At 44.3% G+C, this 24,278-nt stretch overlaps 1 protein-coding gene across 1 annotated transcript in view; it reads left to right on the top strand.

The window, feature by feature from the left end:
* The window catches only part of ZFYVE26 (zinc finger FYVE-type containing 26), a gene marked incomplete at its 5' end in the record, with an annotated part of 362,313 nt that overhangs the window by 142,598 nt on the left and 195,437 nt on the right, over positions 1-24,278 (top strand). Inside the window, one exon of the mRNA XM_089681435.1 lies at positions 8,736-8,863. Within this exon, the coding sequence (XP_089537561.1) occupies positions 8,736-8,863 (128 nt within the window). The remainder of the gene's footprint in view (positions 1-8,735; positions 8,864-24,278) is intronic.

The raw sequence follows: 24,278 nt of genomic DNA, 5'->3' as shown, positions 1-24,278 counted from the left end.
GCACGTGGTTGCAGTTCAAAATACAAGTAGCATGCGTTTTTTGAACGTTCTAAAATGTGCTCGATCTCCCTGAAAACGTTCAGGCATGGGAACGTGGGGTCCGGCTGGTGGAGCTGCAGCCGCAGCCCCACTGGGAGATTCAGAAACCGCCCTAGTGTCAATAGCTGAGGCCTGACTCTGAGGGGACACTCCAGATACCGTTAGGGTGTCAAATCGATTTTCTAACCGACTACACTTGTCCTGCAGGTTAGTTACTGCCTGGGTCAGTACGGACAAATGTCGGCACATCTCATCCCATGGAGAAGACGACCCTCCAGACTCGGTCATGGCCGAATGGTACTGTAACAGACCGCCTGACAGCACCTCTATCAGTCCCCCGGTAGAGCCTCCCCGAGTGCGGCGTCTAAGCACCAGAGCACTTGTTCACCAGGGTCCCTGATGGTGGGGATGGACTTGGAGCGCTCCGCTACCAGGTCGCAACTACCAGGTATCTCCAACAGGGGTAGAGGAGTCTGACAGGGGCTCCAGAGAGCTAGGAGTCTGATGTAAGGGAGCCTAGTGATCCCTGCGGGGTGGGTGGATGGATGAGCTAAATCAGAGTCATGCAGGCCGGGTCGGTAACTAGCGGATCGGTAAGGTACAAAACGGTAGGCAAAGGATAGTCGGGTCACACGCAGGGTCAATACCAGGAGGTCAGATCTAAACGGGAACATCCAGGAGTAGAGTCAGGCAAGCCAAGGGGTCAGGACGGGAGAAGGCAACAAGGTCAAAACAATCCAGATCAGAAGTACTCACACACAGGTAACAGGATACAAAGACCATTCGGCAACAAGTGTCTGTGCAGGGCTATTTTAAATAGCCCGCCCTGCACCTGACAGGCGTAGCCTGGGTCCCAGTGCCTGCCTAGTACTGTCCAGACGACAGGTGCGCCTGGATCCTAGTGCCCTGCCACCTATACGTCTCGGTAGACACCTACTCATGTGTAGACCCATGCGTCGCGATGGCTCCTGACAGACCATCTCCGGGAACACATTAACAACATTAGGAGAGGGTACATGGAACATTCCTTGTCCCTCCATTACAGGAGATGCCACAATAAAGATCCCACCAGTTTGAAATTTGTCGGCATAGATATTGTCACCCCACATTGGAGGGGAACTTACAAAACCAGGGCTGTCTCACAAATAGAAACAAGATTCATTTATGAATTGGACACTCTTTACCCAGCTGGACTCAACATTGAACTTGACGTCAACTGCTTCATTGACAATAGTTGAAACCCATTCTTAGTATATTCCATACACACTTGAGATTTCAGTTATTTACTGTGATGATCGGTACTTGTTCTCAATCACATCACGCAGTTCATTTGTATTTATTATGGATATATCATATATTCAATATACACATGAATCACATCATGTAGTTTATACGCATTTATTACAGACATACTATATATACATGAATTAGGACAATTTTTTTATTATTTTTATGTGCGTTTATTCTAATTTTATATATATATCCGTGCCGTTTATCCACTTATCACATTATTGTTGCTGGAGAGATATATATCATATGTATGTCACCTTATTACGCCCTTTTACCATGAGGTCCTTTTTATCATATATGTATAGGTTTTATACATATATAAAATAAAACTTTTTTTATAATTTTATATACATATTAACTCCTAATCATTTAGGTGGTTCTTATCCGTGTTTTAATTCTTTCATTTTATTTGGTGCCCAATACAGTATAATTAAAGATATTTATTACATGTATTCCAATACTCACTCTTTTAACATATTTGTCGTATATATATGTTCATTCGAGCATCTATTTTTTACAAAATCATGATTGCATTCCCCTCTTTTTATAAATATGAATCACTATATAACACATTATATGCCATTTTTACTCGGTAATTTTACTTGAGTATCTATGGAATTATCACAAATATTGTGCATTACTCAGCACCATCGGCACCCCCATATACAACCCGAGATTTGTCACATCTCTCGGCGCTTTTACTTTGATTGTATTATGCCCATGGTAAAATGGTGCCGTGCATGCGCACTTAACTATCGCGGCCGTCCCGACTCCGGCAAGATGGCGTCGATGAAGTGCGCATGCGCCATTCACTATATAAAAAGACGGCGCTACGGTCATGGCATTCCTCTGCTCTACCTCAGAAGAAGTGCATGCGCACGAAACGCGTCAGTGGAGCCCAGGACGTCGTTGACATCATCTTTGATTTTGGAAGGGTCAGTCACTCACTTGTATCTGGACTACTGTGATACTTACCAACACTTTTTTGAATAATAAAGCAGATTTAAAATACTACACTATGAGTTCTTCCCTATGTCTCCTGTGAGGAGCTTCTAATTTTTGCAGCCTTAGAGTGACCCTTGCACCAGTTCCAGAGAAGAGGGATTATCCACTCCACACATCTCTGCAAGGATATCTCTGGCCTGTGGGACTTCATCTTTTCCACACGAGGGCGCTTCATCTCTACATCTTCCAGCTCCTATCCAGTTTCTGACCAGAAAGAGAGGGGATTCTTCAGGATTATTTATATACATGCGTATTACCAATACGCTTCTGGTTAGTGCGCATTGCTATCATTTGCACTGGAGAACAGCGAGCACCATTACAGGACTGCATTTTATCCATTTATGATATATATTCCATATTCCATGTTTGGTTTTATGTCTATATTACTGTCACCTGTACCAGAGCAATATCGCACAGCGCTGCATTTTATATTTGTATAGGGATCACTGACGGGCACTAAAAGGCAGCACTGATACATGGCACTGATAGGCAGCACCGTTAGGCGGCACTAACTGGCACTGATACATGGCACTGACTGGCACTGTTAGGCGGCAATGATGCGCACTGATAGGCAGCACTGACTGGCACTGATAGGTGGCACTGATAGGTGGCACTGATTGGCATTGATAGGTGGCCCTTACTGGCATTGATGGGTGACACTGAAAGGCAGTTCAGATGGGCACTGATATGTGGCATTGATGTGCACTGGTAGGCACTGATATGTGGCACTGATGAGCACTGACTGATGGACACTGACAGGTGGCACTGCTGGGGCTACACTGATCATCAGGGCACACTGATCATCAGCGCCCTGATGATCAATGTACATGTCCCCTCCGCGGAAAGCCGATTACCGGCTCTCCTCTCGAGCTGTCAGCGTGACAGCTCGAGAGGAGAGAAATGCCGATAACCGGCATTTACCTGTTTACATGTGATCAGCTGTGATTGGACACAGCTGATCACATGACTGAGCCGACATCTTCTGCTCTTTCCATGATCGGTGATCCGCTGTGTCCGAGAGACACAACGCACCACCGATCGCTGCGCGCTCCCTGAGCCGCGCATGCGCAGTGAGAATGGGAGGATGTCATATGACGTCCTCCCAGAACGAGAGAGCCACCTTGCACCCATCAAATTACTATATGGCGGGCGGGAGGTGGTTAAAAAAAATACTGATGGTAACATTGTACTAATTCGGTCATAGTGAAATATTAAAAAAAATCTAAAAAAAAGAAAAAAAGTAATAAAAATTAAAAATAATAAAAAAAATTATATATTTTTTTTTTCATACTGTCACCAGTCAGTGTCCCTTATCACTGCCATGCCAGTTATATGATGACGCTGTACTGAACTGGTGACAGTATGTAAAAAAAAAAAAGTGAAAATTTTTTTCATTTTCCGAAAAATTCTGACAAAAAAAATACAACTTCAAAAAACTTGCCATGCCTCTTATGCAGTACTTCGGACTGTTTACTTTGCAAAAAGGGGTCATTTGGAGTATATCTGTACTGTTCTGACATTCTTGGACCTCAAGAAATTAGATTGGCTGTCGGTACTTCAGGATTGATCAATATTCAGATATATTCCATAGTTTGTGAACTCTATAACTTTCCTACAAACTAAAAAATACATCCTAATTTGGGTTATTTTCACCAAAAACATGTAGCAGAATACATCTTGGCCTAAATTTTTGAAGAACAATTATTTATTTGCAAACTTTTATAACAGAAACAAAAAAAAAGTGTTTTTTTTCAAGATTTTTTGGTCTTTTTTTGTTAATTTAGCAAAAAATAAAAACCCCAGCGGTGATTAAATACCACCAAAAGAAAGCTCTAGTTGTGTGAAGAAAATGATAAACTTTTAGTTTGGGTACAATGTTGTATGACCGCGCAATTGTCATTCAAAGTGTGAGAGCACTGAAACCTGAAAAATGGCCTGGGCAGGAAGGGGGTAAAAGTGCCCTGTATTGAAGAGACTATTCAGGTCCCTGCGTTTTTTCTTCGTGTACTGCAAAGCCGGATTCTCAGTTTTATTTGGGCTCATAAAAGTCCCAGAGTGCCTAGAGCTACTCTATATACTCACAGATTACAGGGAGGTTTAGGAGTTCCACAGGTTTCTAGGTATTACTTGGCGGCTCAGATTTCCCAGTTGTCTATGCTTCATGCCACGAAAGATATCCCTTTATGGGTACTCTTGGAATCACCCAACTGTGCTCCGCTTTCCTTAACCGCACTGCTTTGGCTTTCGCCTAAGTTACTCCCTCCGGACTTGAGCCCAATCATGCTTCACAGTTTACGAACCTGGGATTCTGTAAAATATTCGGGTAATTTGATTTCATCATTTCTACTTCTTTTGCCGATCACGCATAATCCTTTATTTCCGCCAGGCCTAGAACATCCCCCTTCTTTCTCTTGGTGGACCTCCCATGGCTTTGTTATTGTACGTGATTTTCTGAACGCTCGTACATTTCCTTCCTGGGAGTCTCTTCGAGAATCAAGGGGGGTCCCGCTATGGGAATATTATAGGTATTTGCAATTGCGCCACTGGGTCCTATCCCTCCATCGTACTTCTACATACCCTTACTGCAAAACATCCTTTGAACATATTTGGCAGCACTCCCCAGGGTCCCCTGGTCTCATTTCTGTAATTTATGCCTCCCATAACAGTACGCCCTCCTCACCACCCCTGTCTTATGTCTCTCAATAGGAGCGAGATCTGGGTGGCTTGATTGCAGAGGAGGATTTGCGTAAGGCCTGGGGATTGGTGGTGAAATGTTCTTTCAATACAGTCACTCTTGAGGCAGCCTACAAAGTTCTCCTGCGGTGGTACTGGGTCCCGGCTCGGATTTCTCACTTTAATCCGACTGGCGGAGATAGATGTTTCCGGAACTGTGGCTACGTGGGGACGTCTTACACATTTGGTGGTCGTGCCCGCGATTGACAGGCTTCTGGTCTAGGGTTTTTGGTTTGCTACAAACGCTATTTCACATTACGGTCCGTAGGGATGCAAGGGTGCCCCTTCTGCACTGCCCAATTTTGGGTCTGTCTAGATTTCAGCAGAAATTGGCATCCTACCCTAATTATTGCGGCCAAACGTGCATGCTTGGAGAACCCCTTCGGTTGTTTTTCAAGGGGTGAAGGCCCGGATGAATATGTTGATCAATGAACAGATGTCTAGCATTCTTCATGATTCTCATTCGAGATTCCTTAAGGTTTGAGAACCTTGGATACGATATTCCTTGTCATCCCTACCCACTACTAGTCATGGCCTCTTGTAGTTGCTGCCTGTGCTAGCCGTGGATCCGTGATTCTCCTAGTCTCCCTTTCCTCTGTTTTCTTTATGATTTTTTTTTTTGTCATTTTTACTTTTTCCTTTCCTCTTCTCTTTATGGTATTATGTTGGACTACTACTGATAATATTTGGTTTGGCTTTTTGCCATCCTCCTTTGCTGTCATTGGACATTTTGTTATTTGGGTAATACAAGTCAGCAGGATGTATCTGTTTCTGTGTTATTGTTATGCTCGGCCCCTGCGTGGGCGTATATTGAGCTTGTTGTGTTCCTAAAACAAAACTTTCTTAATAAAAATATTGAAACAGAAAAAAACAATAAAATCACACTCACAGGAGAATGTAAACCACATGTTAAGGCTCTGTGAAGTAATGCAACTGCACTGAGAGAAAACACGGGGTGTCTTAATTAATGGATCAAATCCAGCAGCCTGCTGTCAGTTCCACTCTCCCCAAGCTCACTCAAGGCTCTACTCAACATGTTTTGTCACACTGACTTCATCAGGGGAACGGCTGTCAAGCTGCAGCAAGCAAGGCTAGCAGAATATTATCATGCATTAAAATGGATATTTACTCAAGAGATAAAACAATAATTCTACCACTTTATAAAACTCCGGTTTGGCCACATCTTTAATATGAGGTCTAGTTTTGGTCACCAATCCTCAGGAGGGATGTGCTGGAACTGGATAGACTCCATAGAAGGGCAACAAAGCTAAAAAGGGGGCTGGTGGACCTTAGTCATGAGGAACGACATCAAACATTAAACGTATTCTCCCTGGAGAAGTGGTGCTTAAGACAGGGATATAACCACAATATACAAATCTTTGAATGGTGACTCCAACATTTGGAGAAAACTATTTAATCTTGGGTCACTAAAGAAGACACGTAGCCACACAATGAAGTTGGACGAGAAGCAGTTCGACATTAAACTGAATAAGGGGTTCTTTACTTTTAGAACAGTAAGGATGTGGAACTCCCTTCCACAGTTGGTGGTTTCAGAGGGGAGTGTAGATCCATTCTGCATACTGAACGGTTTGTTTTATACTCCATGCAGCTTCACTTTGTGTACTTTATATTGAGGTATTGATGTGCACACTATATTGCACACTCTGCACCTTGCACACATAGCATACACTACTCCTTTCTCTACAATGTGCTGTAAATTATGTAGTGCACACTGCTTCATTTTACACACTGTGAAGAATCTTCTATACTCCACTCTTTGCACTGCTATTCATCCATATACTCAACGCTATACACCACATTACTCCACTTTGTGCACTGTAATATTCAACGCTATGCACTGTGCCGTATATTTTGTAAAATACATTTCATCATTGTATACATGGCAAAGGGCCCTTTCACACAGCCAGTCTGTTCAGGTTTGTCTGTCAGTTATTTGAGTGGATCTGAACATAAACTCAATATAAGCCATTGTGTAGGTAACTGTAAACCATTTACATTCAGTTACAGTGCCTTGAAAAAGTATTCATACCTCTTGAAATTTTCCACATTTTGTCATGTTACAACCAAAAATGTAAATGTATTTTATTGGGATTTTAAGTGGTAGACCAACACAAAGTGGCACATAATTGTGAAGTGGAAGGGAAATGATAAATGGTTTTAAAAATTTTTTACAAACAGCTGAAAAGTGTCACGTGCATTTGTATTCAGACCTCTTTACTCTGATACCCCTGACCTAAACGTAATGGAAACAATTGTCTTCAGAAGTCACCTAATTAGTAAATGGCAAGCGAAAGGTGTTTCTACAAAGTATTGACTCGGGGGGGCTGAATACAAATGCACGCCACACTTTTCACATATTTATTTGTAAAAGATTTTGAAAACAATTTATGATTTTCCTTCCACTTCACAATTATGTGCTACTTTGTGTTGGTCTATTACATAAAATCTCAATAAAATAAATTTTTAAGTTTTTGGTTGTAACATGAGGGAAAAGTTTGCATCCTTTTTAGCTTTTGGATCTAAACGTGATTTTTTGAAGGTAAAATTATGTAAATGGATGCACATCCTTTTGCATCCAAATGTCCATTGACCTAACATGGGCCTGTTAAAGTGAAGGAGAAACCTTAAAAAAACCAAAAACCTGAACAAATGTTACAAGAATATCTTTGATAGTAAAAGTACTCTCTGGGGAAGGAAGGAAACCCTAAATGGATATCACAAAAGTGATCTCCATCCTCTTGCTCAGACTCAGCAAAAGATCTGTTCACAGATCCCCTTCTGAATGGAACCGATGCTACCTATGTTAAAGGGCCCTAAAATTGTGAAAGTTTTTGTTTTTTCTTTTAAACACACCATATCACACCCTATTTTTGTTTATGTATTCTTACAGAAATGTTATGGGAATTCACAAATTTAAAAAGATAGGGTGAGAGTTTCACTTCATTGAAATTATACTATTTCAAAGAAACTCATTGAAGGTCAATGAGGATAACCAGGTGATTTTTAGGAATGCAGTGGTCTTTAAATGGCTACTGGAGGGTTGGAGAAGCTGTTTTCATGGGCTTGTTCTTGTGCCAAGAATGTATTTTAAAAAATGGTGATACATTGGATTTTAGTTTGCAATAGAAATTTAGTGGCTTATAGAATGTTATTTATTATAGCAAGGAGTATTGTTTCCTCATCTTGTAACAATTGCCCACATACTGTAATGATTGCCCGTTTGTTTCCAGCTTATTTATAACATTGTACTCACTATTAAAACATTTTCCATAGCACATGTAAAAGATTCTATTAGGCCCTACATTTTGTGGTACACCACTATTGGCACCACAATCTCAGGCTCACTGATTTCTTAAAATTCCTAGGTATGTTGTTTCCTTGCTAAAGGTGGCTTGGTGAACTGTGAGGGGCTTACACAGCAACATTAGAAGCCCTCCCCCCCAAAGGATATTCCAGATAAGCTGCCTGCATAGTGAAATTAGAAACTCATTTCAGCAAAGGAGAAATCAATCATTTTGTGAAAAATCAATTTAGCTAAAATTTTTAGTTAGTAGTTAATGGTGATTGTGCAAGTGGTTGTTAGAAAAGGAGCACTTAACTCTCTGAAAATTCTCATTTCTGATTCAGTAATGTCTACTTTTCTTTAGAAAAGCTTGGTGAAGGCCGTGATCTCTCAGAAGTCCTTAGATTGTCTAAAGCTGCTGAATTGCAGTGGTGCTTAACATTAAATGAAGCTGAAAATGAGGTGGAAAGGAGAGAGTTTTACTATGAACAGGTATGTAACATACAATACCGTTATTTTGTTTAATGTGAACCTCCAGTTTTGTCTGTGAAAGTTCTCTCCAGTTTTGAGAAAATCACAGTTCCACCTTATTTATTTACATACTAGATTTAGGCTTTGTCCATGCCCTTTTTCATGCTGATTTCTAAATGGGTGGGATTGCATTTGCTATAATCTTTTCATTCTAAGTCCATCAAAATGTGTAAGGCTATAAATAAAGAACAAGGCCATCGCACCTGGAACCATGTGTGTCCTCTTTGAATGATTAGGCCCCTTTCACACTGGCGGACTCCGCCAGCTGAGTGGGGGATCTGTCCGCTGAGCAGGCGGATGACAGGTCTGTGTCTACTCTGCTTATACAGAGCAGATACGGACACAGCCCCCTGTCCTCTCTGGGCTGTTGGATGTAAATGGCCCCCCTGTCCATTTACAGTTGAAGGTGAAGTCAACAAGATTTGGAGAGTTATTGAATTTGGGGCTGAAAGGACAGATGGAAGTCTAGGATTACACCTAGCACCCTGACATGAGGGGAGGAACTTTTGGTTGTGTTATTGATCTTGATGGAGAAGTCAGGGGAGGGGGCACGGGCTGGAGGGAATACTAGGAACTCCGTTTTTGAAAGACTGAGTTTGAGGAAGTGGAGTGACATCCATGCTGATATGTCACTTAGTAGGTTAGTAATGTGAGAGGAGACTGAATGGGTGAGGTGAGGAGTAGAAAGATAGATTTGTGTGTCATCAGCATAGAGATGGTACTTAAAGCCATGGGAGTTTATCAAGTGACCAAGGGAGGAGGTGTAGATGGAGAAGAGTAGGGGTCCAGGGACAGAACCTTGAGAGACCCCTACAGAAAGAGGGAGTGTAGAGGAGGAGCCAGAGTTATAGGTAACACTGAAGGAGCGCTGCGATAGGTAAGAGGAGAACCAGGAGAGAGTAGTGTCTCAGAGGCCAAGAGAGTGGAGTTTTTTGAGGAGGAGCGGTTGGTCAACAGTATCAAAAGCCGCGGAGAGGTCAAGAAGTAACAGTACGGAGTAGTGGCCATTGGTTTTAGCAGTTAGTAGATCATTAGTGAGTTTTAGTAGGGCAGTTTCAGTGGAGTGTTGTGAGCGAAAGCCAGACAGTAAAGGGTCAAGAAGGTTGTTGTCGGTGAGGTAGGAGCTCAGGCGATTGTAGACTAAACGTTCTAAGAGTTTTGAGGTAAATGGGAGCAGGGAGATGGGTCTTAAGTTCAGGTTTTTGGGGTCCAGGGAGGGCTTTTTAAGTATGGGAGTGATGTGTGCATGCTTTAGAGGGGAGGAGAATGCACCGTTAAAGAGGGAGAGATTGATGATGTGAGTGAGGGAGTATAGGATGGAAGAAGAGGGTGACTGTAGTAGTTGTGAGGGGACAGGATCCAGGGGGCAGGTAGTGAGATGGGTTTCTGAGAAAACCTTAGTGATCTCTTCGGTAGTAGCAAGGTCAAAAGAGGAAATGTTGAGGGAGGTTTAGTATAAGGTATGCTAAGTGGAATGGATACAAAAATCAATGGAGAACCACCTGCGCTACCCTGAATACACTATTAATCTAGGAATGGGTTGCCGCTGACACCTGGCTATACACCTGGATAGAATGGGATCAAAATTATAGCAAAATTGGTGCTGCGCTCCCACACTTATATAAATAATTAAATAAAAAATGAGGTTTCAAATACACCCCTAGTGACCCCTAGTGAATCCTCCTGTGTGTAATTATCCCAAACTCAATTCTTCATATTATTATACAATCTTATGCAGTGATGTTTGATAAACCATATGAAATAAAATAAAAATGTGCAAAATGCATAAAAACACAATACATAAACCCACTTGTGTCCCTAAACAGGGTGAAATCACAAACATGTATTAAACCACACGTGATAAAACACTTGGCATAAATAAATGCCCAAAGGTGCAGTGGAAATAGACTGACAAATGGCACTACTGTGCCTATAAAACAAACAATAGGACGGTCAGGATAAATGGACCCTGGCTATAAGACAATCTACAAGGATTATAACAAATCCTTCAACATAAATGTGCGACCACCACTCAACAAATGCCCATATATACCAAAGTATAAATTGCCATGCTCTCGTCCCTAAATTTGGTACTATACTGCTATATAAATAGCAGGAAGAAAAAAAAATAATAAATAAATAAAAATAATTAAAATATTAATATTAAAATCCAGTGACACTCTATGTAAACACATAACTTAAATTTATAACAAAGTCCACAAAAACACGTGCCACCAATTATTAATAAACAAATCGTCCATGTGTGTAATCTTCAATATGGCTGGATATATAGAAACCTCCAGCGATCAATATAAATCTGACAGGTGAACAAAAAGTGTAATCCTTCACCAGTAAGATTGCCCCCTCACCTTCATGAAGCGACCACACAGGGCCAAACCGCTTTTTTTGCTATTAAGCACAGCCAACCGCTCAATCCTCCACGTCAGATTCGGTATCACAAACAGTGGTGGTATCCCCCTTCAGAACTTACAGGTATCACCTCTCCTGATATCCAGATGGTTTTCATATGATCTATTTGTACCTCAGCTTCCTCATCGATGTTTATAAAACAAAAAGAATCCTTCCATTGTGTGATATTGTTTCATTTATTGATATAAAGGAATACTATAAATGCTCACTCACATGTGTTATGAGAAAAAAAAATGCTCATAGATCCTCATAGGAGTTATTATTTTTATTTATTTTAATGTTTATTTTTTTTTCTTCCTGCTATTTATATAGCAGTATAGTCCCAAGTTTAGGGACGAGAGCACGGCAATTTATACTTTGGTACATGTGGGCACTTGTTGAGTGGTGGTCACACATTTATGTTGAAGGATTTGTTATAATCCTTGTAGATTGTTTTATAGTAAGGGTCAATTTATCCTGACCATCCTATTGTTTGTTTTATAGGCACAATAGTGCTATTTGTCAGTCTATTTCCACTGCACCTTTGGGCATTCATTTATGCCAAGTGTTTTATCGTGTGGTTTAACACATGTTTATGATTTCAACCTGTTTAGGGACACAAGTGGGTTTATGTATTGTGTTTTTATGTGTTTTGCACATTTTTATTTTATTTCATATGGTTTATCAAACATCACTGCATAAGATTGTATAATAATATGAAGAATTGAGTTTGGGATAATTACACACAGAGGATTCACTAGGGGTGTAATTTAAACCTCATTTTTGATTGATTTATATAGTGTGGGAGCGCAGCACCAATTTTGTTTTAAGTGGAATGGATGTCTGTGCAGTAGTGATGCCCCTACAAATTGCATCAATCTTATTTTTGAAATGATTTGCAATCTCCTAAGCAGTGAGTGAGTACTGGGTGTAGGTGGAGAAAGTAGAGAGTTAAAAGTGGAGAAGAGACGACGAGGACTGCATGACGAGCTATTGATGAGAGTGACAAAGTAGGCTTGTTTGGCAGCATGGGAGGAATTGTATGTTAAGAAAGCAGATTTATATCGGGTGAAAGCTTGGTGAGCTTTGGTTTTACGCCACAGTCGCTCCAGCTCACGACTATGTCTCTTAAGATTTCTGGTGTCGCCAGTCTGCCATGGTTGTAATGGTCGGGGCCTGATGCTTCGTGTTGTTAGAGGAGCAAGTGAGTCTAATGTGGATGAAAGTGAACTGTTGTAGACCGCAGTGGCCAGGTCAGGACAGGGGAGAGATTCTGTCATAGAGGCGGTCAGTTGCAGAGTGGAAAGAAGCAGGGTTCAAGTTTTGAAGGTTTCTACGGGTAATTGTTTGCTGCTTGGAGGGATAGGTGTTTGAAGATGAGGACACTGTGAAGGTGATGAGATTGTGATCAGAGAGAGGAAAGGGGGTGTTTGTGAGGTTGTAAGGAGTGCAACTGTCAGGAATGGACTCAGCACTGGTGGTGGGACTCACCTGCCGTGTGGGCTGCAGTACCAGGGCTGACCAGCGGGTGCTCTCAGTAGCCAGAAGCTCACTTCTGCAGTCAGCCAACACCTGGGGCTGATTACAGCAGGTGTATTTAAGGAATGACCAGGCCTGTGATCTGTGCCTTGGTGTAAATGTTTCCCATGAGCCCTTGTATCCTGTTTCTGTGTTGCTGTAGACGCCGTTGCCGACCTCTGCTTGTTACTGATCCTGCTCTTCTCCTGTTTAACCCCTGGCTTGCCTGACTACTCTTCCATCTGATCCCTGGTACTGTATTTGCTCGCACCCTGCTGAACCTGGCTTGTGACCTGACCATTCTTAGCTCACTCCTCTTGTACCTCTCTGCCCGCATAATACCGACCCGGCCTGTCTGACCACGCATACTGTACCCGACCTTCCATCCATCCGGCTCGGATCAGACCAGTATATCTGTCTGCCTCTTCCAAATTAGATTCCGTTCCTGCACTCCCATCAGTACTCTCTACCACTGCCGGACGCACTCGGGGGTCGCGACCTGGTTCCAGTCTGCACCAAGTCCATCCCCACCATCAGGAGCCCTGGTGAACAGCAGGCTGGGACTTAGACCCCGCGCCCTGAGGGCATCCGTGCGGTGGGCTGCTAGAGACTCTGCCAGGCGGCTTAACAGTACCAAACGGCCTGCCTGACCATTCCACCTCTCCAGCCCTGACTACGCCTGTGTTCTTGAAGCCGGCTACTTCCCTGTGTCAGTCCACACATTTCTGGTCACAGCCGGATCCCTAACAGAACACCAAGGCCAGTCCTGACCAGAAGTGGCTGCACAGGGAAGCCATCTTGGCTTATTGTTGTGAAGGATGCATCCTGAGGATGTTGTATATTTGTGTCTGCTAGTCTTTGATGACAGAGATTATGCCTATGAGACTCTGCAGGAGTATACCAGGGATCAGCTGCTAGAATGCATACGGATCGCTCATTTTCTAGTGGATCAGGGCACAGAGTTCTCTGAGGTGCAGCCATTAATTCAGGTTTGTGCAGAGTTGGCTTCGTCTGGTGCCCCTGAGGGAAGGGATGACTTTTTGCCGCCATTTAGTGCAGACCAGGAAGAGTCCCTGGTATGGTTATTAGAGGATGATCCGGAGTGCTTCTTGGAGCATTATTCTGCATGTTCACAACAGGTGCTTAGGGATTGTATAAATGCAGTGCAGTCTTTGACCAGACAGGCTTTGTGTAAGCTGAGCTTTGTTCAGCCAGTACTGCAGACATGGACAGATTTGTTAAATCCAGCCTCAGTCAGCTTGCAACAACCCAGTCCTGCTTCTCACCATTACTCTGCTCAAAGCTCTCTTCCTCCAGTTCCCACAGCACCCCCGATGACAGCCCAGTATACTCTGCTAGCTACCACATGTCAGTCCCCTGTTCCCACTTGCTACACCTATCCTGCCTTTTACCTTGTAAAGAAGCTCTCTGTAGCAACTGCTCCCTCCTTTGTTCCATCCTCTGGCTCTTCCCTGTCTTCAGCTGCTCCATCCATTTACAAACCTGCACTTACTTACAGTACTCCGGTAACTAAAACCAGGAAAAGGCGAAAATTCTTTCCAACCAATACCATCCTGCCAGTATCCAAACCGGTCAGCCTCCCATCTGAGAACCCGCCTTCCGTGGTGCAGCCTGGTGCCTCGGCGCCCACAATTCAGCCTGATGCCCTTACCCAGCCTGATGCCCTTACCCAGCCTGATGCCCTTACCCAGCCTGATGCCCTTACCCAGCCTGATGAACCGATCCAGCCTGATGATCCTATTATGCCAGTTGACTCGGTGCCCGCAGTCTTGCCAGACGACTCGGTGCCCGCAGTCTTGCCAGACGACTCGGTGCCCGCAGTCTTGCCAGACGACTCGGTGCCCGCAGTCTTGCCAGACGACTCGGTGCCCGCAGTCTTGCCAGACGACTCGGTGCCCGCAGTCTTGCCAGACGACTCGGTGCCCGCTGTTCCGCCAGTTGACTCGGTGCCCGCAGTCTTGCCAGACGACTCGGTGCCCGCTGTTCCGCCAGACGACTCGGTGCCCGCAGTCTTGCCAGACTACTCGGTGCCCGCAGTCTTGCCAGACGACTCGGTGCCCGCAGTCTTGCCAGACGACTCGGTGCCCGCAGTCTTGCCAGACGACTCGGTGCCCGCTGTTGTGCCTGGTGACTAGGGGCCCGCGGTCTTGCCAGATGAGTCGGTGCCCGCTGTTGTGCCTGGTGACTAGGGGCCCGCGGTCTTGCCAGATGAGTCGGTGCCCGCAGTCTTGCCAGACGATCCAATGCCTGATGACCCAGTGCCCACTGTCGAGCCAGACGATCCAATGCCTGATGACCCAGTGCCCGCTGTCATACCTGGTGACCCGATGCCCGCTGTCGTGCCAGTTGACTCAGAGCCAGCTGTCACGCCTGGTGACTTGGTGCCCGCTGCCTTGCCAGATGGCCCGGTGCCTGCTGCTCCGCCTGGAGGCCCGGTGCATGCCGCCCTGCCTGGTTGCCCGGTGCCCGCTGCCCTGCCTGGTGGCCCGGTGCCTGCTGCTCTGCCCGCTGCCCGGCCTGGCGTGCCTCCGCCCGTTGTGCAGCCCGATGTGCCTCTGTCCGCTGCGCAGCCTGTTGTGCCAGCCCCTGATGTCCAGCTAAACTGGCCAATAACTGATTCCCAGCCTGCTCCTGGAAATCCTGTGTCCAGCGACCTGCCTTCCTGGGTTCCCCTACATAAAGAGAAGCCTGCCAGCAGGAAACCCAGCCAGCCGGTTGACTCCGGCAGTAAGATAGCCAGCCAGTTACCTGACCCGGGCGGTGGAACATTTTGCCCACTAGGGACTGTTTGGAGCGTCCTGAGGCCGCTCCTTGAGGGGGGGGTACTGTCAGGAATGGACTCAGCACTAGTGGTGGGACTCACCTGCCGTGTGGGCTGCAGTACCAGGGCTGACCAGCGGGTGCTCTCAGCAGCCAGAAGCTCACTTCTGCAGTCAGCCAACACCTGGGGCTGATTACAGCAGGTGTATTTAAGGAATGACCAGGCCTGTGATCTGTGCCTTGGTGTAAATGTTTCCCATGAGCCCTTGTATCCTGTTCCTGTGTTGCTGTAGACGCCGTTGCCGACCTCTGCTTGTTACTGATCCTGCTCTTCTCCTGTTTAACCCCTGGCTTGCCTGACTACTCTTCTGTCTGATCCCTGGTACTGTATTTGCTCTCACCCTGCTGAACCTGGCTTGTGACCTGACCATTCTTAGCTCGCTCCTCTTGTACCTCGCTGCCCGCATAATACCGACCCAGCCTGTCTGACCACGCATACTGTACCCGACCTTCCATCCATCCGGCACGGATCAGACCAGTGTATATGTCTGCCTCTTCCAAATTAGATTCCGTTCCTGCACTCCCCTGTCAGTACTCTCTACCACTGCCGGACGCACTCGGGGGTCGCGACCTGGTTCCAGTCTGCACCAAGTATATCCCCACCATCAGGGGCCCTGGTGAACAGCAGGCTGGGACTTAGACCCCGCGCCCTGAGGGCGTCCGTGCGGTGGGCTGCTAGAGACTCTGCCAGGCGGCTTAACAGTACCAAACGGCCTGCCTGACCATTCCACCTCTCCAGCCCTGACTACGCCTGTGTTCTTGAAGCCGGCTACTTCCCTGTGTCAGTCCACACATTTCTGGTCACACCCGGATCCCTAACAGCAACGATGGGAGTTAAGGCAAAAGATGAGGTTAGGTTGAAGAGTTGGGATGTAGCTGAGTTGTTGACATTAATGGGGATGTTAAAATCACCAAGAATGATAGTGGGTAGTTCAGAGGAGAGAAAGTAGGGTAGCCAGGTAGAGAAATCATCAAGAAAGTGGGACACCGGACCAGGAGGCCGATAGATCACTGCAATCCTCAGAGAAATGGGAGAAAACAGCCGAATGGAGTGAGAGAAGAGAAGGATAGAGAGGGAGGGTTAGGGAGGACTTGAAAGGTGCTCAGTGGGGATAGAAGCAAACCAACTCCACCACCTTTCCGACCACTGGGTCTGGGTGAGTGGGTCCAGAGAAGGCCTCCATAGGAAAGTACTGCGGGAGAAGCAGAATCTGCTGCTTGAAGCCTGTAATTGCTAGTAGGTTAAGGGAGCTGGAGACAAAAATGTCAAGGACAGAGGTGAGCTTACAGACAGAGCACGGGGACTGATATTAAATTGAGGGGATTGCAGCTATGCCTGGAGGAAAGAGGGTGCCTGTTGTGGGGGTGAAATAGTGGAGAACCAGGGTTCAGGGAGATATCCCCAGAGGTTAGGAGAAGGAGGTGAGGGAACTAAGATGGGAGCGGGATGAATATGAGTGCACATACCTTCCAGTCCTGGTGTTTGGGTCAGCAGGTGAGTAAAGTATCAGTAGGAGGTGATGAGCAGTAGTAGGGAGATGGTAGCAGTGAGGGTGAGATGTATAAGCTTTGGGGTGGAGCAGAGGGGTAAAGAAATTAGATTTTGGGAACACAGGATAGTAATATGAAAAGGAGGAGTAGAGGTGGCATATTAAAAGGTAGACGGAGTGGCAATCAGACTTGTAGGAGATGTTTCCCAGGGTGTTTGCTGCAGTCCATCCAGTATGCAGTAGAGTTCTTTGTTGTATCTTCCTGCTGCTTGAGTTATCCTGCTTTAGTTAAGCTGCTGTGTTTAACTGCAGCTCCACACCCCAGCATAAACCACACTTACGCAGAGACCTGTGACCTCCCCCCATATGCTGGTCTAAATTTATAAGGAGATGGTCAAATGAGCAACTCTTCTCCACCCCAATTAGGAACTGATCAGGATCACATGAATTGGGGGGGAGATGTTTCTCAAAGATAGACCAGAGCCATAAAAGAAGTACAACAAGAGGTGAGAATCAATAAACACAAACAGACCAAAATATATACACTATTTGTTCTGAGATTTGCAGAACGTCTATGCGTTGCTGAAGTTACAGTTTAGAGTGGAGAAGAGAGCAGCAATTTACCCAAAGATAGCAGAAGTCTATGCTTTGCTGTAGTTACATTTTAGAGTGAAGATGAGAGCAGCAATTTACCCAGAGATAATCAATAAAACAAAATAAAAAGAACCCTTCCATGCAAACACATACATATGCAGTGAGTATGTACATAGATGAATAAATGCCTATTATGCATTTGATATGCCCTTGCATTCCAGAGGTAAAAGAATAATTTTGGGGTTGTCATTTTAGTTTAACACTAAATTAATGGGTAGTAATGTTTTGTGATGCATTGCTTGTTTACTATTTTGGTTTGCTTTACAAGCATTCACAATTTTGAGCCTAGAAATGTTTTTTTATGAAGCTGACACAGTCTGACCTTTTTTATGTAACTGGTTCACAATGACCATGCTGTACATTAGGGTTGGTTTAAAAATACAATCATTGCACTAGAGAATGCATAATATCTAGAAATCTAAATACATACTCACATAATGAGCATACAGAGCTGACATATAGAGGTTAGACAAAAAAAAATGGAAACCCTACTTAATTTGCAGGTGTGAAAGTGACGACTTTTCTCATTGAAAACGGAAGTGATGTAACATGCTTTTACTTCTACTGTGTAATGGGACACCTAGCTTACAGGTGGGAAGCCTTACTTTCCTCATTTATTATGTGTGCTGCTAGTAATACTGAGTCATGGCAGAGCTTACTGAGCTTCAAAGCTTAGTGCCCACTTAACTGGTTCCTCTGTGACTGAAGTTGCCAATTTATTTGTGGTGTCGCAAGGTACTGTATCAAAGCTTATGACGGCATATACAGTTTCCAGGAAAATATCGTCTGGTAAGCATAAGCGCAGTCAACATGGTCAACTGACCGAAAGAGAGAAAAGGACATTGCGCAGGATTGTGACCCGAAATAAGAAAACAACTGCTGCAAAAGTGACTGCAGAGCTCTGTCTCAGTCTTCACGGTGTTGGCTGTCTCTTGCCCTGTTTGTTGAAACTAATTGAACTATAAAGATTCTGGACTCCTAATGATTTGGGCAGCACAGTGGCTAAATGGTTAGCACTTCCGCCTGGCAGTACTAGGGTTGTTGGTTCGAATCCCAGCCACGACACCACCTGCCTGGAGTTTGCATGTTCTCCGGGTACTCCGGTTTCCTCCTACACTCCAAAGACATGCTGGTAGGTTAATGGGATCTTGTCTAAATTGGCCCTAGTATGTGTATGTATGGATGTGAGTTAGGGACCTTAGATTGTACGCCCCTTGAGGGTTAGGGACTGATGTGAATGTACAATATATATATGTGTAAAGCGCTGCGTAAATTGATGGCGCTATATAAGTACCTGAAATAAATACATTTGTCAGGGCAAATACTGTATGTCTGTGCAGCTGATTCAATTCACTGCACTGAAAGCAGCATTTTTGCTAAAGCATTTGACACAGTACCCCATAAACTCTTAATTTACAAATTGAGGTCTGTTGGCATGGACAATATGTGTACCTGGATAGAAAACTAGTTTCAGGGGTGCATCCAAAAGGTGGTGATAGCATATACTGTTGTGATCAAGGTACCCCAAGGCTCTGTTTCTGAGACCAGTTTTGATTAATTTATTCTTAAATGATATATAGGTTGGTATAAATAATTCAGTTTCAGGGTTTGCAGATGATACAAAGCTAGTAGTATTTGCAAGTAGACCTCAATAGAATAAAGGGATGGGTGACTACATGGCAAATGAGTTTAAGTTTTGAAAAATGTAAAGTACTGCACCTTGGGAATAAAAATATGAACGCAAGTTACTCGCTGGGAGTCCTAGTAGATCACAGGCTCAGCAATAGCATGCAATGCCAAGCTGCAGCAAGCAAAGCTAGAAGACTATTAGCATGCATTAACCATTTGCCTACTGGGCACTTTTACCCCTTTCCTTCCCAGGACAAATTTTAGCCTTCAATGCTGTTGCACTTTGACAATTGCATAGTCATGCAACGCTGTACCCAAACAAAATTTGTATCATGTATTTGAGACAGATAGAACTTTCTTTTGTTGGTATTTATTCACCACTGGGTTTTTTATTTTTTGATTAAACAATTTAAAATAAGGCTAAACATTTTGAAGAAAAAAGTTTTTCTTAGTTTCTGTTATAAAATTTTGTAAATAAGTAATTCAATAAACAAAGAAAAAGAGAAAAAAATGCTGCACACCTAATTGGCTAACTTAAAAAAGTTTATTGTACAATAATCACATAAAATGACATTGGAGATGCGACAAACAATCCAACATCACAAGGTTCACCACCCCCTGGAGATAAGGGGACCCTCCAAGTGGGACATCAAAGATAGAAAAGGTGTCTACTGGGTCTGACCTGCCCCCATAAAAAATACCCCTTGAGCCAACCCCTACCACCTCCCACCCTGCCAACCACTCCCAACCACCCACCAAAGCCCCCAAAAAAACCCACAATGCCCCCCCCCCCCCCAGTTGGAACACCAACTCACCCTGTCACCCCCCCCTCCCAAGAGGAGGGAGAGGAGCTGAGGGGAAAAACACCATCTCACTGACACCCCCAACCCCCCAGTACCTGCAAGATGGACACCTATTCCACCTACACACCCAGGGCTCCTTGGATAGAGACAAAAATAAACAGTATGGTAATACTAAACAGCAGCCATATAATGAATAGACATAAGTGCTCAGCAAATAATGGAGAGAACACACTGGTAAGAAGAGTCGACTAGGCTTTTACCAGTAGCCAAAAAAAGTGACAGTCCAATCATGAGTCAGTAGAAAGGGCAATAGTCTCAGAGACCGGTCAATATGTGGTGTCAGATAACCTCTTATTTGGCCAATGCCAGATAGAAAAAAGAGCAATGATGAAGGTGTATGCAGCTGAGAGCAATCCACACAGAGTAAGATGAAGTATATATGGCACGTAGACAGCCTGCTGGGATGGATCAGCTAGTAGCCAGACAAGGTGATGCAATCACTAAATGGAGGTGAAACTTTGACTTGGAGTCCAATGCTGTAATGCACAGTGGCCAGCCAGTGTTATAAAGTAAATTGGAGAACTATATCCAAGACATCTTGTGTAACCAGTTCAGCCTGTGCAACTGCATAGCTGATGTGACTAAATTAGCAACACAGGGTCGCCAGTAGTCAGTCCGTTGGGACCCCAGGGTCCTGTAAAATAAGACTTGGGCTGAGATATCAGTGGGACCTCCAAGTCTTGCAGGAGTTTCTGCCATCACTCCATAGGTGGCTGCCAATCCTAGAGCACAGGCCGTTGGACACAATCCAAGTATGGGTATCCTTGTAGTAGGAATCCAGGGATTTGCCACAATGTGTGGAGATGACGTGTGGATGCAGGGAGGAGAGGGGGGGTACGTGCCACGCTAACGCGAATAGCTCTGAAGAACCGGAAGTGGGCGGGGCAAAACGCATTAGTGTGGTACGTGCCCCTCTTCTCCCCCCTGTATCCGCACGCCATCTCCACACATCATGACGCATCCCTGGATTCCTACTACAAGGATACCCATACTTGGGTTGTGTCCAGCGGCCTGTGCTCTAGGATCGGCAGGCACCTATGGAGTGATGGCAGGAACTCTTGCAGGATTTGGAGGTCTCACCAATATCTAAGCCTAAGTCTTCTGTTACAGAACCCTGGGGTCCCACCGGACTGTGAGTACTGGCGACCCTGTGTTGCTACCTTAGTCACATCACCTGTGCAGTTGCACAGTCTGGACTGGTTACAAACGTTGATGTCGCTGATATATTTCTCCAATTTACTTCATTACACTGGCTGGCCACTGTGCATTACAGCATTGGACTCCAAGTCAAAGTTTCACCTCCATTTAGTGATTGCAGCACCTTGTCTGGCTACTAGCCGATCCATCCCAGCAGGCTGTCTACGTGCCATATATACTTCATCTGGCATTGGCTAAATAAGAGGTTATCTGACACCACATATTGACTGGTCTCTGAGGCTATTGCCCTTTACACTTGACTAATGATTGGACTGTCACTTCTTTTGGCTATTGGTCATAGCTTAGCTGGCTTCTCTTACCAGTTTGTTCTATCAATTATTTGCTGAGCGCTTATGTCTATTCATTATATGGCTGCTGTTTAGTATTACCATACTGTTTGTGTCCCTATCCTAGGAGCCCTGGGTGTGTAGGTGGAATAAGTGTCCATTTTCCGGGTGCTGGGGGTCGGGGATGTTAGTGGGCTGGTGTTTTCCCCCTCAGCTCCTCTCACTCCTGTTGGGAGGGGGGGTGACAGGGTGGGTGTTCCAACTGGGGAGGTCTATTGTGGGTTTTTTGGGGGGTTCGGTGGGTGGTTGGGAATGGTTGGCAGGGTGGGAGGTGATAGGTGTTGGCTCAAGGGGTATTTTTCATGGGGGTAAGTCAGACCCAGTGGACACCTTTTCCATCTTTGATGTCCCGCTTGGAGGGTCCCCTTATCTCCGGGGGGTGGTGTCCCTTGTGATGTTGGATTGTATGTTGTATCTCCAATGTCATTTTATGTGATTGTTGTACAATAAAGATTTTTGAGGTTAGCCTCAAAAAAAAGTCTGCACACCTAATTAGGTGTGCAGCCTTTTTTTCTCATTTTCTTTGTTTTTTGATAGTTGGTTAGGTAGCACCCTTCCAGATATTCTGGTGGCACCTAATTTATATTTTTAGTGATTGAATGTGGACTCCCCAGCTTACCTGTTTTTTTCCCCCCTTTTTCTCCTATTTTTGGTAAATAAGTACTTATCCTTCACGGATTTGCACTAATGAGGCTGCAGTGATGGGCACAGATAGGCGGCACTGATGGGTACTGACAGGCATCATTGATACTGAAATGCAGCACTGATATGTGGCAATGATGGGCACTGATAGGTGTCACGGACTAGCACTGTTTTTTGGCACTGAAAGGCAGCTCTGATGGGCACTTGTATTTGGCATTGATGTGCACCGATATGTGGCATTGATGTGTACTGATGGGCATTGGTATGTGACATTGATGGGCACTGAAAGGCGGCAATTATGGGCACTAAAAGGCAGCACTGATGGGGCTTTACTGATAATCAGGACACTGATGATCAGTGCCCTGATTATCAGTGTAGATGTCCCCTCAGAGAAATGGAGCTTACCGGCTCTCCTCTCCTCACGCACTGTCAGCATGAGGAAAGGAGAGACGATAAGTGGTATTTCTTATTTACATGTAATCATATGTAATTGGACTCAGCTGATTACATGATCCTGTGTCATTGGCTTTTTACTGCAATCTGTGGTGGTTTATGTAAGAATTTATTCTACTTGTGAAGGGCGGTGTCCTTTTTCCTTAAACAAAATATCGCAGTGCCTCCAGCCGTTAAAATACGGCAAATATTTAATGAACCAATAATTTGGACACCTTAATAATTTGATCACCACTTATTAATATACCTTGAGTCCTTTTAGCCAGTATGATTTCGTACCATATACACAAAAATTGCCTTTATAATAAATAAATAGATAAATTTATTTATGTACAAAAATTATATATATATTAACACAAAACGCAAAAGACTGGTAATAAATGGATACTGGTACACACGATCAAAGATATACTATACCAATTCTATACACCAAACAATTCTAATAATAATAATAAAAAAGATTAAAATGAAATTTAGTGATAAATGGTAAATTATAGTACTTCAGAGATCATTTCTCCCAAAACGTGGCCATAGAAATGGGAGAAAATATTCCCTGATAAATCGTACTATAACCAATAAAAATTAATTAATTTTGCAATATGTATGTTTTCAATATGACACCAAACAATTCTAAGCAGTAATAATATGGATCTCTCTAGATATACAGTCATGGCCGAAATTGTTGGCACCCTTGATATTTTTCCTGAAAATCAAGTATTTCACACAAAAAAGGTATTGCATTAACACATGTTTTGCTATACACATGTTTATTCCCTTTGTATGTATTGGAACAAATATAAAACAGAGGCAGAAAAGCAAATATGACATAATGTCACACAAAACCCCAAAAATGGGCTGGACAAAAGTATTGGCACCCTTAACTTAATATTTGGTTGCACACCCTTTGGAAAACATAACTGAAATCAGTCGCTTCCTATAACCATCAATAAGCTTCTGACACCTCTCACCCGGAATTTTGGACCACTCTTCCTTTGCAAACAGCTCCAGGTCTCTCTTATTGGAAGGACACCTTTTCCCAACAGCAATTTTAAGATCTCTCCACAGGTGTTCAATGGGATTTAGATCTGGGCTCATTGCTGGCCACTTCAGAACTCTCCAGCGCTTCTTTGCCATCCATTTCTGAGTGCTTTTTGACGTATGTTTGGGGTCATTGTCCTGCTGGAAGACCCAGGATCTTGGACGCAAACCCAGCTTTCTGACACTGGGCCCTACAGTGCGACCCAAAATCCTTTGGTAATCCTCAGATTTCATGATGCCTTGCACACAGTCAAGGCACCCAGTGCCAGAGGCAGCAAAACAACCCCAAAACATC

The sequence above is a fragment of the Staurois parvus genome, unplaced genomic scaffold, assembly GCF_062004578.1.
Source record: "Staurois parvus isolate SC_StPar_1 unplaced genomic scaffold, SC_StPar_1.0 ptg000267l, whole genome shotgun sequence".
In the NCBI taxonomy this organism is placed as follows: domain Eukaryota; kingdom Metazoa; phylum Chordata; class Amphibia; order Anura; family Ranidae; genus Staurois; species Staurois parvus.
The sequence above is the reverse complement of the archived record's forward strand: the minus strand, read 5'-3'. Positions and strand labels throughout refer to the sequence as shown.